This window comes from Hesperophylax consimilis, chromosome 10 (genome assembly GCF_061612785.1).
Source record: "Hesperophylax consimilis isolate HC1 chromosome 10, BYU_Hcon_1.0, whole genome shotgun sequence".
Taxonomy (NCBI): Eukaryota; Metazoa; Arthropoda; class Insecta; order Trichoptera; family Limnephilidae; genus Hesperophylax; species Hesperophylax consimilis.
In genome coordinates this window covers 15,520,973-15,537,387 of record NC_142845.1, presented here as the reverse complement: position 1 = coordinate 15,537,387, position 16,415 = coordinate 15,520,973, and the positions used below count along the sequence as shown (strand labels likewise).

General features: G+C 36.7%; 1 protein-coding gene across 2 annotated transcripts in view; it reads right to left on the bottom strand.

Annotated features, from left to right (window-relative positions):
* The window catches only part of Frl (formin-like protein), a 40,528-nt gene that overhangs the window by 3,037 nt on the left and 21,076 nt on the right, over window positions 1–16,415 (bottom strand). The window contains exons 5-16 of one of the 2 annotated variants that reach the window (XM_089636639.1): window positions 13,671–13,882; window positions 11,732–11,980; window positions 10,337–10,480; window positions 10,048–10,164; window positions 8,863–8,991; window positions 8,488–8,596; window positions 7,297–7,601; window positions 6,338–6,545; window positions 4,756–5,328; window positions 3,644–3,924; window positions 3,314–3,424; window positions 1,014–1,098 (exon numbers count right to left, since the gene is read on the bottom strand). In XM_089636639.1, coding sequence (XP_089492765.1) covers window positions 1,027–1,098; window positions 3,314–3,424; window positions 3,644–3,924; window positions 4,756–5,328; window positions 6,338–6,545; window positions 7,297–7,601; window positions 8,488–8,596; window positions 8,863–8,991; window positions 10,048–10,164; window positions 10,337–10,480; window positions 11,732–11,980; window positions 13,671–13,882 — 2,510 coding nt within the window. In that variant the 3' untranslated portion in view covers window positions 1,014–1,026. The remainder of the gene's footprint in view (window positions 1–1,013; window positions 1,099–3,313; window positions 3,425–3,643; window positions 3,925–4,755; window positions 5,329–6,337; window positions 6,546–7,296; window positions 7,602–8,487; window positions 8,597–8,862; window positions 8,992–10,047; window positions 10,165–10,336; window positions 10,481–11,731; window positions 11,981–13,670; window positions 13,883–16,415) is intronic. The other variant, XM_089636638.1, reaches the window with a different exon arrangement.

The window sequence follows — 16,415 nt, the reverse complement described above, 5'->3', positions numbered from 1 at the left end:
AGATAGATGGATAAATCGGTATGCTTTCATGCTATGCAGTGCTAAAATACAATAAGTATTGTAAAGTATGGTGCCAGGTAATAATATCAAGAGAATTTACATCCAATAATATCAAGAGAACTCTATACAACAACTCCACAAATTACAATTCAATTTTGTTTTCAATCATTTCATATTCTCCTGTTGATTTGGACGCAATTTACATGCCAATTTCTCATGTTGTTTCGGCAGAGTTCACAAAGGACTACCGCAAGATAGGCAGAGATTGGCCCCTGTGATCCTAAACGCCCGAATTTCACAAGTTATACCTATATAGTCAATGCAAAAGTGAGAATTTGTCAATAATTTGATCAAAGTGCCAATTATTTTCAAAGGAAAACCAAGCCATTGCAATGCATGTAAAATGTATAAATTTAATAAGTTATGAAAACCTTTTACACATGTATAAATAAAATAATGATATTTATGAACATAAATACAAACCTGTAATCAGACCTTATTTGATCTTGTTTAAAAGCATTATTGCAGTGTTTACAGTGCATAGTTAAATTGGAGCAAGGAATGTGAAAAATATTGTGATTAGGTTGAGCATAGAAAGTGCGAAACATACATAATATGTTGTGTATTGTGAAGATATATTATTATTGTGTATATACATAGATATTAAACAACGTTGTTCGATACATTATATATACTGCCATTCTAAGAGCTTACATGTGCATGATAGTTTTGGTCATAAAATGGTGGCAGATTCTATCTTTTGTGTCTATTTATATTAAAAAACTTTCATTAAAAAAATTATTTAAATTTTTTTAAAGAATATTATTACATGCACTCATTAATTTGTGTAATCTTATTATTTAAAAAAAAACAAATGATTTGTGTAAATATGACAATATTTCTTTTTGCGATAAATGTGAAAGTTAAGATAATATTTGGTAAAAAGCACTTGACGGAAGCAAAATATGAAATGTATTAGGAAAATGATTAGAAAGAAATAGAGCTGAACTTACAGGAGGGAATACGCTAGTCGTGGGAGAATTGTGAAGACTGGTGAAACTTCAACTGCAAGAGACCCGCGGCCGCGTAACTAAACTTCTAGCAGTGCACAAAAAGCAACACCAACACATTGTCATTTGGCAACACCAAGTTGTTGTATCTTGGCAACAAACACCAAGTTGTCATTCGACAACCATAGACCCCTGATCATCCATGCAAAAGTAGGAAATGTAGCTTACTCTCTACTATCCAGATTTGTCCAGAAAAAAAATGTCACAAATCAAAGTGTTACTTTTTCAGGAGAGACAAAATTTTTTTCAAAAGAAAAAAGTACTATTTTAAATTTTCAGAAGTGTGACTTACCGAAATTAGTACTGATGGTTAAGATATTCAAATTAATTGTTCTGATCAACTTATCTGAAAAGTTTCCTCGCAAAAAAACAGTGACTAGTAACAATAAATAATTGACAAGATTTCTACAAGCATTGGATAATCAGGAATCTAATTTGAGGGAAAAACCACCACCAATTTGTTAAGCATCCAGTATTTACAAAACATATTGATTGGAAAAAATAAATTTGAGTCATTATTGTTGTTTTCTTGTGCAACTGGAAGAATTGAACTATATACATATTTAGTTTTCAAGTCTACAGAAGCTCAGTAAATATGTAGTACTGGATAAGATTCCAAAGAAATGTAGCAACTAGGACACGGACGGACAAAACTTACGGGAAGAGAAAGACTAAACCATTTAGATGTTTAGTCTTTAACTCAAACACAATATAATAACCTGAAACAAGCATTTTACATGAATTATTAGGAATATTTAATCCTACAGGTCGACTATGACTTAGTGATGACCCGTCCGGGTTCTAGTAATAACTAATGGGGCATTACTTGTTAAGAGGTTATAAATTTGTTAAATTATTTGTATCTACAGACAGAAAGATGGAGCATCTAAACATGTATTACAAATATCTAAAACAGTGGATGATGAATGATGATCAAGACAAAACACAGCAAGTCAAATTTTGTAACAAAACACATTTTTATTGCTTTTTCTTTTGTCACAACATAACAAACAACACATTTCATTTCAGACAATGGTAATCCATATGGCACAACAATCCAGAACAATAATAAACACAGATACATACAGTACAGTCACGGGCTACATTTATTTTGCCATGACTTATGGCTTGTTTTTCCAACAAAACGTTGTAGAATTTTTTCATGTGCATTGCAGATTTATTTTGTAAAATTTGTAAAATAAAGAGTCTACTAAACCTGTTATCATTAACTGCTTCGTGCTTTTAAACGAGTCACGCTCGCGCGCTAAATGCGTTCCAATTTCTGCTAGCCCGAGTGACACTCACCGGTTTGGACTTGCAGCATTCTATTTTTAGCTAACACGAGTAACGCTCTTGAAAGTTAGCGATGTATTTTACTCAGTTTGAATTTGCCTGCAGTTGTGATCGGTCGTGTTTTTGAGCTGCTTATTTCATTCTTATTTATGTTTTAATTGAAAAATGTAAAAACTTTGAATAAAACATTTAAAGAAACCTGATTTAAAAAAAAAAAATACTTTGTATTAAAAAACCCTAGCATTAAGTGGTTAAAGAAAATCCATCCGTGTGAAAATCATAAAATTTGGCCACTTTCTAACAGACAAAAAACTGTAGAAGATTTTCACATTCAGGGATAAAGAGAAACACTATTACGGTTTTCAAGGGACTAGAAAAAAACTTCTTACGTAGGAAAACTTAATATGTATTAGGGATCCAAAGTAGGACACGAATATCAGTTTATCGTATTATCAAGCGTGAACTTCTTATGGAAGGATTTGACTGTACTATTATCATGGTGGGATCACTCCCACACTACCTCATTTCATTTCTACTGATGTAGCACTATGTCACTGGTGACTTGCGCGGTGACAGATTTGCAGCAAACGTTATCTTGCCAACCTGTCAAGAACCCTGGGGAATGCAGAAATCTGCATCAATTTAGAGAAAATCAGGTAAAAACAGTAAAACCCACTTATAAGGTTCCATTATAAGAAGTTTTCATGCTTAAGAAGTTTTGTTTTTTGGTACCATGAAGACTGAAATTTAAAAAGTGTTCCATTTTCAACTCTATAAGAAAATTTTACGGTAACCATGTTGGCAAATTTACAAAGATATAGCTCCCTTTTGCTTCACATTGAGTGCCTCCATCCCCGAATACAGTGCCAGTTTCAGAAAATCATTACTGGGGAGTGATACGAGAGAAGGTGGGTGTGTGCGAGATAGGTTTGGGTTGTGATGGGACTAACCTGCTGTTTCTTCTGGGTAACTTTGCTTTTGGTGGCATCCTGGACAGAACTGGAGTCAGTAGAAGCTGCCAGCTCGAGGCGACGCCTCTGCTCGTTTTCCTGGTCGGCCAACTGTCAGGAAATATTGTAAGTACTTTAGTAAGCATATACATATAACATAAAAATCCTCTTACAAGGTTTCCACTTTAAGTTTTCAGGTTTAAGAAGTTTTTTTTTCAGTCAATTCAATTCAATTTGATATTGTATATAAGATTTCATATCTGGTTCCTTGGAAACCTTATAAGAGAGTTTCACTGTAGTTGTATTATTGTAGTAAATAATGATACTCACCTTGAACGCCTTTGAGAACCTCACGAGCAGCGAGAAGAACGTGTTGGCGTCGCAAGAGCGCGGCGTCTCCCCGAAGTACTCGACGCATTCCCTGAAGGTTTCTTGGGCGGTACGCACCTCAGCACGCAGCCTACGCAGCTTCTCCTCAGAGTTGGCAAGGAAGTCGCGCAGCACTGTATTATGGCCACTCTTATTGTGCGCGCGCGCCTCTGCCTCCTTCTTCACGGCCTCCATTCCCTTCTCCAACTCGTGGACATCCGATACAACGTTCTCAAGAGACACTAGAATAAGTCATTTCAACGTGAATATAAAGATTTAGACGCCAAGCCAAAAACAGAGGAATGACCATAGTTAATTGAAATTATAGAGAAGGGTCATGAACCATTATTAGTATGAAACCACGCGCACAAGAATGTCACCAACATCATTCACCCATACTACTGCAAATCGCAACAACACACAGAAATGTTTGTTTAGCCTTTACACATTTCAATTATCACACCAAACGCATAAGTTTCATCGGCTTTGATAGTGTATGAAATTGGTCATAGCATGGCAACAGTCAGCACGCGTCCATGCCATATCCCTCTTTGTTTCTATTTTCTATGAAAATTACATGTACAGTAAAATGTGGAAAACTAAAATTACAAAATTACTTTCTATACTATACAGTTTTCTCAAAAGAAAAGAGATTTCCTTTCTTTATTTGTTATATATGCCTCCACGTCCAAAATAACAATTCATTTGCATACATGTTTATATTGAACATTTAGTAATGATACAAAAGATTTGGAAAGATGAAATGGGATCAAATGAGATTAAAAAGTAAAAATATTCAACATCCACAATGCCAGTGTAGGAGGTACGAAAACATAGTTGTTACTACAAACCATACATATTGCAGATTATAGTGCAGGGATACTTAAAAATTGATGAGATGCAGGAGTTCACCATTAGATTTTTAGTGTAGAGCGGAATGAATCAGTTATTTTCCTCCTATTTTATAACATAAATGCATAGCACCTTTGGGGTGATTTTTCACAAAAACGGTGCTTTATAAATCACCCAACTATTAATGTGTTGAAGTGAGAAATAAAATTGATTATGATTACCTTGAGCTGCTTTGTCAATGTACATCAGCTCGGATTCAAAGCTGAGCAGCTCTGGGAAATTTCTTCTGACGGTGCTGACGATGTAATGCAAGAGAGACATCCGCTTATCTGTGGATTTGGTGTCCAGCAGAGTATCTAAGGATTGAAGCTTAAACCCGTAAGCGGGTCCTCGTTTGCTGCTATTCAGGTAGTTACCGAAGGCGAGGATGATCTCCAACAAGCTTCTGAGCCTCTGGGAACTCTTGACGGATGAACCTCCCGAAATGATGGCGTGGATTTGAGGAGTGATGAGGTGAAGACTATCAAAAAAGTTTCCCATGTAGCTCATGATGGAGAGCTTCGCAGAGGTTCTTTCAATCTTGGTCAGTTGGAGTAGGAATTTGTCTTCTTCGGTCAGCAGGTTGATGTTTTTCTTCTCGGCTACGTACTCCCTGTAGGCCTTGGATTCTTGCTCCGTGGGGACCATGCGTTGGAGAAGCTCCACACTTTCAAGGGGAAGCTGTTTTAGGTCCAAATTATTTATGGCGATTATTACTTTGTCCACTTGTAAGTCTAGTTTCCTTCTTGATATCGCTGCAAATCACAAAACAAAATTGTAACACTATGATTATAGAATAAGTATTTGTATCAAATGACATGGACGAAGGATACTTTGCAGACTGTATGTAAAACCTTTGAAAATCAAAGATTTATTTGAATATTAAAAAAACTGTAATTGCTAAGTTCTTGATGGTTTAAAAAATATAATTTGTGGATTTCAGCTACACTTAATCATAAACATTATAGTTTATTTTTTTACACCATCAATAACATGTCAATTAAAATAGTTGTTTTACATCAGAATTCTTAACCCGTGGAGTCAATTTGCTTTTGGGAACAGCTCATATGGTCTAATATCATGGTTAGAAATATGATTTAAAAGGTGTTGGAAAGAGATAACACCAGGCTTTAAATTCAAATCTAGAAGTTTACCACAGAATAATTACAATCCTATGAAAACAAAGGTTCTGATCGCAATTTGAGAAAAATTTATGAAATTTGGTGAATTTTTTATATGAAATGACAAAAAAGTGAGGTGGTATTAATGTTTATAATACATTTCTGTAATAAAATGTGTTTTGTAATTTTAGTTCAGTATTCAGACGAAAAACGTAATGTGAGCCGTTTTTAAAGGTTTTTTACGTATGATTTAAGAATGTTAATATTTCAAAAATTATACATTTATTTCGATAATAAAATTTTAAAGCGTATTTCATCACCTTTCAAAAACAGTTTTTAGTTTTCGGAAAGTTTCGAAATATCCTATTTATTTGGATTTTGTTGCCAAGCGGAAATACATACAAATTCTCTGACATTCTGACAGCATCTTTAAGAATTATAACAGTCAATATGCCAGAGGCCTGACGGTATTTAATACTTAATTTAGTTTTAAACTCAGTGCACGATTGTTTGTATTGCAAGGGATTCAAATACAAATTGAACTTGAGTCATCTATATATTTCATAATTGCTTGGCCAAAAAGCCAAGGCAGAAAATGATTATCAAAAGTAACTAAAAAAATTAAGCATGAATTAATTGTTACCAATATTCCGTAACCGTGTGTGCTCGAGCAGGGAGACATTTTCGGGTTTCTTGAACCGTTTGCTGGGGAAAGTGTTGAGGCCGTCCACGTCTGTGTTATTTGTGTTGACGATGCCCACGCCGATCTTGAATCTCTCCTCAAACTCTGCAAAGTCTATCCGGCCCATCAGTTTGGCATCGTCCAGCTCATTGAAGATTGTTCCGCGGACCTGGAGTTAAGACATTGTTCATGTATTTAACATAATTTAAAACTCTAAAAAGTTAATAAAATGGAAGTAAATTTTTCCTTAGCAACACCAAGATTAGAATAAATTATTTTCATTACTGTGGCAACACTGATATTAGAATTTCTATGTAGTATAAAATAAAATCGCTATCTGCGTCTGTCTGTTTGTGCGCTTCGTTCTTCTAAACTAGGCAACGGATTTTGATAGGTTTTACACTTTCATTTAGAGAATTTTTTCCAGAAGGTTTGTATGTATAAGACATGCATATTATATTTATAGAAAATAGAGAAAAGTCGATGTTTTGTAATCAAGTCAAAAATATTTTTGGGCGCTTACATTGCTAACGCTGGCTAAACCTTATGAGATACATCAAAATAATGTACTACGGAATTGTATATCTTAAAAAGGCCTATAGGAAAATCCAGAATGGTATATGTCTATCTCCTAAGGATAACCCCCAGCAAAGCCAGGTACACGTCAGCTAATAAATTATAATAGATTAAAATGTAAGGTTATGTTTGACTTTCATATTCTAAAAGTGCGAGTTTCTTATACATCCTCATTATATTTATTTTGATTTAACCAGTACCCAGGATTCAAACCAAATTGTCAAAGAATGAAAAAATATGATAATTTTTAAAATCCTGCAGCGCAGGGTACGCGCGCTTATATGTGTTAGGTGCCACTAATATATCTATAATGTAATTGTTTATAGGCTAGGTTAGTTTCTTACTTGATTAGGTTTGAGCGCCACCCAATTCAGCGTAGGCAGCTTGTATTTGGTGTGCACCTTCTTCTTGATGGTCATGGCATCGGTGGAGTGGGGCGGGGGCATAGACCCGGGTGCGGGTGGCGGTGGGGGGGGGGCATTGTGGGACATGGGGGCAGCGGGGAAGAAGGGGGGCGGAGGCGGTGGAGGGGCCGCCATTACTATGGGAGGGGGGGGCGGGGGCGCCACCACCACTGCAGGAGCGGGTGGAATGGGGGGGGAGGGATTGTTGGCGACGGACAGGGAGAGGTGTGATGATATTGCTCCCACTGAAAAATAGTAATTATTAACCATGCTTCACTTTTTCACTCGTCACTGCCTCAATTGCTGGAGCCGGGAAATAATTATGCTATGTTGGCAGACATCTTTAATTGGTCAATTATCATTCGGACAGTTTTTTTGTTTAAAAAATATATTAAATGCCTTTTAAAAACATATTTTTTTATTGTTTGTAATCGTTTAATGTACCTATATTTGTCATCATGCTGATCATGTTTTTATTAAAAATTTAAGATTATTATTAGTTAATCTATGATAATACATTAAAAAATAAACAAAAAAACTCCTCAAGTAGAGTTCCCCAAAACTCACTAGTCAGGAGGTGAAAAGTACAAATGTACCGTTGAAATAAATAAATAAAGTCAAATGCTTGGCGTATGGTGCTATGTGCCAAGACATCTGCGTTGTATGGGTTAATAAGCACATCTTTAACATCTTTACATCTTGAAAGGCCCGTGGGAGCAAAATGCTCACACTATTCCAAATGTAATTTATTACCAAATTGTATTGTTGATAAAAACTGATTGATATAAATAAAATAACATCTATTTAGTATGAAACAAAGTGTGAGATCTTGATGAACGTGCCCCATTACACCAATGACACATGAAAGTCACGTGCTCAGTGCAGAGTAATCGCCAGGCGCTATGGTATCACTAACATCTAAAAAATCACCATCAATTTTTGCATGAGCAAAATGCTCATAGTGCGCTGTCACATAAGTTTATAGGACTAATATTGAATAGAGGTCCTATCAATCTGTTTCATCTCATAGATTCCACTTCATTTAATCATTAGTTTTTCTACTGACCAACGGCACAAATAATTTTAAAGGTTATGAGTATCAAAAAGAGATGGTTAAATAACTATACTCACTAGAAGAACCCCTTGGCAGAGTTGAAGCAATCTCTAGTTCATGTATTTTATTCTCTAGCATGGACTGTCTGTTTCTGGAATCTTGTTGGGCCCTTCTCAAAGTGGAAACCTGTAAAGCAATCAAAATGATTATTAGGGTAGAACTTCTTTTCATCAAAATTATTTTAAATTTTCATATTTTAACGCTACATAATTTATGACAGGAAACGACATTACGAGCTGTATATACGTAATATGTGTAAGAAATTCCAGACATAAAAAGCGGCACAAATTTCGTGATGGTAGGACTCACCATCTGAGAATTTTTAGTGTATCATGCAAAAAGATTTTTTAAATTAAGATTATGGGAGTATGTAGTTTCAAATTTTTACTAACCTCTTCGACTACTTGTCTCCTGGCTTCATCGAGTTGGTCTCTTTCCCCTCGAAGTCGGCCCAGTTCCGCCTCCAGCGAGCCAAGCTTGTTAAGGGCTTCGCGTTCTATCATTCCCATTCGCTCGTGGGCCTATAAATAAAAAATATATTATGAAAATATCAGATTCACACATCCAAATACTTAATTATGCATATTAATAAACTTTACTCTTCGTAGAAAAGTCGCAATTAATATGGCTTGGTAATATATTAATAACAGCATGCCGCAAGACCGCATTAAACTGGAAATCTGAGTGCGATTGCAGAGGGGAGACATTCAGCGGGCCGCCCCACTCAAAGTTGGGAAAAGCAACTCCAGACGCTGTGCGAGGAGAGGCACGGCCTGCTATGGACGGAGGCCGCTGTAAAGCGCAGGACAGATACGCCTGAAGGGTCTTGTCGAGACCCCAATAGGACGAGGGAAAGAAAATAATTGAGGACGTTGGTAGCCCTGTGCGTAGGATGTTGGCTAGCAATCAGGCAGATTAAGCTCATGACTCACAGCAGATACTTACCTTGATAAAAAGTAGAGATGCAACGGAAGTGTTATAATGTGAGCAGAAACAGAAGTGGATATGATTTTGTGTTTTTTGGTGGGTACGGAGGCGGATGTGTAATTGGTATCAGAAATTCAACGAGAATGGGTAGAATAGAAAGTCTTTAAACACACTCGTTGGATGAAGTGTGTTAAATACATATATTTTAATTTCAAAATTAAAAAAACAATGGTAAGTTATATTCGGCAAAAAGTAATTTGGCCACTTTTCACCCTACAATTTGGTGGTAAGTGAGAAAAAAAAATCGCAAAACGGCATACACTTAGGGAACTTTACTTAATTACCAATCCGCAAAACAAATCTCGCAAGGCATGTGACGGTTGCCCCGCGACCTGTTCCTGCCCACCCTCTGGCGGCATAAACGCACTTCCACTGTCAATAAGGAACTTATCAAAGAAAGTTCGGTTACACTTCTGTTTACATTTTGCAGAAGTAAAAGTGGAAGGCGTAAGTGAAAAGTATGCAGTATTTTCACATTTGCAAAAGCTTAAGTCACTGTCCTTAATCACTGCTATAAAGTCGTTAAGACTGCCAAAGACATTTTCCCTCGGTTCAGTTCCTTAAGATGGATATTTTTAATGAAAACTCACATGTCCTAGTTCGTCTTCCAACTCTGCTACTTTCTCTAACGCGGCCGTCTTGGTCTCACTGTCCTCCATAAGGGCCGCCACGTCAAATACATTGTCAAGGTATGCCGATATCTGGACCTATAACATCATAAGTGGTAATTAGGTACTGGATAAATAACTGAGGAAAACAATTATGATTGTATTTTCTCAAACTTTCGTTAAATTTGACGATCAGTCCCATTTTGAATGAAAGTATTATTGGGTCTGTTGAAGTTTTGGAAAATAGAATAATTCTAAGAAGAAACATTACCTGCAGTTCTTCGCTTTCACATAGTCGTAGCTTTTCTAAATAATCGTCTAGCTTGAGCGAGGTGAATTCATACTGAAGATGCACTCTGAAGTTCATATCTTCTACAGAATGGACTACAATGTTTACAAATTGCATACACGCCACCTATAAAGGAAATAAAGAAAGTGTAAGACAGATATTTGCACTAATAGATAGTATACAGTAAAATTCTAGAAGGCTTTTCCTCCACTCTATTCTCTCACAAGCTGGATACAAACTAGGGAACGTTTAACCTTTCCCTTACTGTGCTAAAAAAATCCACGCGTTCCGGTGCTGTGTAGTTAACACACATCTCAAAATGAGCGATTTAATATCGGAAAAATGTGAATATTCATAGCTAATCGCTTATGTTTATTATATTTTATATCAAAAGTGATAATAATTGTAATTTAATTGCTGAAAACATGAAAAAACCATCGGCAGATGCTAAAAAAACGTGCGAGGGGTCCACATCTAACGACGGTCTGCGACCGACTGGCTGGCGGCTAGCACACACACAGCTATGCGGTCGTAGGTATCGATGGTCTAAATCAAAATACAACTGCAGACGTGTGGATTTCTCATGTTTCCTGCATAGCGAACTAAAGCGGGACATCAATAGCGTGTCATTTCCTCGCACACTCTTCGTGTAGCAGTGTCACACGGTTGATTGTATTGGTGTATTTGTTTCCGATTTTTAACAAAAAACTCAATGTAAAATATTATTTTTTAATTCAGTGCATAAATGTATAACGGAGGAATACCTAAAATCTGAACCAAGAATTTATTATATTTATAGAGTTATTAAAGTTATTAGAAGCAATGTGTAGTAAATACACACCACAGATAAGGAAAGGTTGATATCAGTTTACAAATGACTGACAAAACACTTATTTGTGCATGTGGATTTTACCACAATCATTCTATTTGACAGCTGATAAATATTAGGCTTTTCGGAGCAGTCAATATCTTGGGTTTGATGAAGACTTACTGACAAAGAAGAGTGGAAAACGCTTAGGGAGGCCATTTGCAGCAGTGGACAACATAATAGTAGATGTATTGGACATAGCGGTAGATATTCTCAGTATGGTGAATCGCTATTATTAACATTCAGGATCGAAATGTTGCATGAAATAACTGTGCTAATAATAGGTGCTTCTCCACCTTTCTCTCCCGTCTTCTTCTCCTCCCACTGCCTTCAGTCTCACAGGATACCCCAATTGGGAATGTCACAGTCCCACTGGCTCCAGTTGGGACTGTGCGATTTTTGCATTTAAAAAAAAATGATAATATAAGCGTATATAGAAAGATCTTTCAAACTTCATTTTTTACATGAAACTCGCCTGTTTGTTTAAGGCACAAACTACTATCACTCACCATAAACTCAATATGAAAGTTATCATAGTTCATAAAGTACTCCATGAGCGTGTGGAAGCGGTGTCGTTCCTCAGCCACCAGCTTGAAGTTGTCGAAGGCAGCCAGGATGATGTGGTGGCCGCCCTTGACCAGGCAGATGGCGGCCAATAGCTCCAGCACCAGGGCCTTGGTGCGCAGCGAGTGGTGCACCAGGCTCAGGGCAATGCTGTTGATGGCCTCTCGGTGCTGGATCACCATGTTGAAGCCGTACTAGAACAGATGTTCATTTAAGTGTTACTTTATAAGGATAGGGTTAAACTAACGGCATTTCCCACAGGTGTAGGCAAAGAGGAGAGACCACCATACAACTCTGTCTCAGGACACACTCTTTGCTTCATTCACATTCATACATTCATATATCATCCCATACATACTTTTCTGTTATTCTGACTCTTGACGTGACCCATATTTGATTGAATTGATTGTGTCATGTCTTGGGCGTCACCAACTTCTACTATTAACTTCCCGCACCAAATAAGTCTTAGTTGTAAGTCACTATTTACTAACCAGTTCTGTGCTATAAGCGCGTTCACGCGCTTCTTGTTGCCGTGTACGGCAGGCCGACCATGCAAGATTAGCGCATTTACTCGCCCTTCTTTATACCTTTGATTCTTGGTTATATCATGTATTAAGAATTGTTTTAAATATGGAACACATAGTTACACAAATCTATTTTTGATCGTGAAACATTTTAATATTACAGTACCTATGATCGTGAAACATTTTAATATTACAGTACCTATGATCGTGAAACATTTTAATATTACAGTACCTATACAAATAAGATTTTATTTTCATTATATATTCAAATTTCGCTATCTTAAAATGATTATGTTATTAATTATAAATAAGTAGTCTATGTGATAGGGTATAGGTTTTTTTTTTAATTTTTCTGACTTTCACCTGTCAAGGATGTTCTAAGCCATCATTTCAAATTATGAGAGGGAAGGTGAATTTATATATTAATTTTGTTTAAATTGGCAAATTTCAAAATTAAATCAAAGATTGCAGTCGAGTTCAGACTTAGAAGAGATGATATGTTGAATAGAGGGGAGGATATTTTAGATTTATAGAAGAGAGAATAATTGTTTAGTGAGCGACAACCAAAAAATATGTGATCTAAAGTTCCCACTTCTAGTCCACAGAATGTATAATCGGAGGAGTCAAGCATGTGAATTTTAAAAAGGTGAGAAGGAACAGAACAATGTCCAATCCTCATCCGAACAAGTGTGGAAATATATTTTTCACAGAAATGGGAGAATCGTTGAAACCAATCGTTATTATTAAACTAAATAATTAGGAAATGATAATAAACACAAGAAACATAGATATATTTATTCAATCAGGCGAGAAACCAGGTGACTCAAGCAAAAAGCAAGTGGACAGGTTGAGTAGCTTTCTACTGGTTACTAACGCGTTAATGACTGGTTAGTGAGAAGTAGCACCGTCTGCAGTGTCCCATTCAATTACAAAGGTTCTGACTCATCGCGGACTGCTTAGTGATTTGTGTCAGTGATCATTTTCTTTTGAGTAGCTACTTGTGTACTGGGTCTATGAAACCAAAGGACTCATGTAAGGCCTAGTTTTTGAACCCCTGTCTCCTTAAACATTGCCATTGAAACAGCTATAAAATTAACATTATTTGCTACTTCAAATAACCGCCAATTCTTAGCCTGTCAACGATTAGTTAAATTTAAGTTGGATTGCAGCAATAAACAGAGAATATACATCCAGCATAATACCCTCACGACATTCCTCGCGAGGTGGCCAAAAAACACCAATGCAAACTTGTAATCAACCTTTTCAACGCAATCTATCCCACCACGCGGAACATTTCGATACAGCCGCATAGATCAGGCTAAAATAAAGAAAGTTTGAAGCTGTATATTGAAGTAAGTACCTTATTGTTCATGATAGCACGCATACACATGATGCAGACGTGAATGTCGTCAGTACTGGCGCCCATGTTTAGGCGAGCGGCGTGCTTTGAGCGTCGCCGGACAGTGTGTGGACTGCCTTCCGTGCCCGTCACCACCCCCGCCACCAACAGCGGGGGGCGGGAACAGTTGCGGGCCGGGACTGCCGTCACAGAGTCCATTGCCGGCACGTTACCTACAAATAATTAACAATTATTATTAAAATTAGCCATTTTTTATTCAGTGCAGATATAAAACTCATTCCGTGCATTAACGAAGTGGATTGACGGCGAGTGAATTTTGCACCACTTTGACTATGCGTAATCCTAAGCGTCTGGAATGTATTCGCTTAGAAATACTAATGTACAATGTTAGGTTAGGTTACCCGTGCATGGTGAATTTAAACGATTTCCCTATATCGCTACCTGAAAGCAACAGTGGGATATCTTAAAAAATACTTTTCTTAGATACTATTTGATCAACAGCAAAATCTCAGTGTTGCTATGAGTAACCAGAAACTTTAACACTGAGATTTCAATTGTAATACAGGCATAATTTTTTTAAAGCAATAATACTGTGATGCACCATGTAGAAAATCATGATTTTAGATGGAACAAAGCGTACTCAAAAGAAATATTTTTTCAGAGATATCTCACTGTTGCTCTGAGGTAGCGATATTTTCAACGATAATTTCCGTATCCTTTACTCGCGTGATGATTTTGGGAAGGCTGATGTAGCAATATTATTTAATCAATTATTTTACAAATACAGGGTGTCCGGGGTGAAAGTGCAGTAACTTCGGGAGGTGATTCTACATGATGGTAGAAGTAAAAAAGAGAAAAAAAAGTTATTTATCTTTTTTACTTCTGCCATCATGTAGAATCGCCTCCCGAAGTTACTGCACTTTCACCCCGGACACCCTGTATAACTTAGTAGATAGAATGAATTACAGTAGGTACCCCCATTCATTAAATTACACACTAGGTACATTTTAAAAGTGAAATGCACCGCTGGTAATTTCAGTCACGGGCTGTCTCTGTTTACAACGCTGTCTTTTGCAACCCTGACTTTTTCAATGCAATCTGTCCCATCACACAGCATGTTTTGGAACACTGTATTAGTAAAAGTTCATGGATCACATATGTGACATCTGCATACAGAGAAAGTCCCCATTAGATCACATATGTGACGCCACATGATAAAGTTAAACCTTAACTCATCAATTCTTCGGTTAACAGATCTAAAAGATGCTGAGGAATAAAAAAAGCTCTATTGTCCCCGTTGAGGCAAAAATCACCAACCCCAAAACACAGTTTCGAGATACCGCAATTTAAAATTTTTATTGAAAAAGGACATGAAGGTAAAATCGGATAATAGAGTATGTTTTTAAAGTTGTTACAATGCACCTTTTAAAATTTTAATAATCGATAAGTTTGAAAACTACCTATACAAATAAGATTTTATTTTCGTTATGTATTCAAACTTCGCTATCTCAAAATTATTCAATATACCAGGGCTTCCCAAACTTTTTTCAACTGTGACGCCCTTGGGAATTTGCCATATTTTTGCGACGCCCCCCCCACCCCGGTGACTAAAAATCTAAGCCCCCGCCGCTCATTTGTACCAAGCGTAGTATTTTGAAGCCCCCCCACCCCTGAACGGGTCACGTAGTATGGGTACGTTACCTAATAACAATTTGTCAGAAAAACTCCAAATGGTATCTAAATTTTTTATTAGAAAATAAAGAACACAACATAAACACAAAAATGGAAGCAAACAAAAAAGATAAAAAAGCAATTTTTTTCTTTGGTATTAATGAGAAGGATGTGCTTGCTTTTCTGAGCATAGTTTCTCAAAACGAGGTTGAAGTTTCGAAATCGCCACTCTCGTCTCTACCTCTAAATTTATTTTTGATCTGTACTTATTCTTAATTACTGCAACTGCAGAGAAACCTGTCTCACACAAGTATGATGTCGCAAACGGTAATAAAACCCTTAACGCTGCAGTGCTGATGGAACGATATTCTCGCTATAAAGATTGCCTCACGACGCCCCTGGGATGATCCCGCGGCGCCCCGGGGCGTCGCGACTCACAGTTAGGTAAGCCCTGCAATATACATAATATAAATACATTTAATTGCAACGAACTTTTGCCTGAATGACGCTATGATTTACAGAGTTGAAATAGTTGTTTCACAAGCTTTAAAATATAACTTTTAATGCTGTTGAATCTGCCCAAAACAAGTCTCTAAGAGAAAAGTTTTACAGAGCATCAGACATATGGTAACCGGATAAAACAAAACATGATAAAAGAATAGGTTAGGTTAGGTCAAGTTTTTTTTTGTTTTGTCATGAAATCGTCAAATGCATGGTTCTGCCGCTGAGAGCTTTGTCTATGTTTCTGTTACATGCGTTGTTTAAGGCGATGCACCACGTCGTGTAATATTTTAAATTGAGCCGCTATCAATAACAACCCTTACGTAGATGGCAATAAGGTTTAAATTCCCGCATAACACCATCCGCCTGTTTTGATTTATGCAAGAAAAAAACATGGCCAAAAAGTGCCTTTTATTTTATTTTGTGGATGTTCAGGCATAAATATTTAATTTTTTTCCGATCATTTTATAAATAATTTAATTTGCCACATTATACAATAAAATCATAACCGAAAAGGGGTTCGTAAGTAGAAGATTTTGAACTTTAAAGCAGTTTTCATAAGCCTATACACTA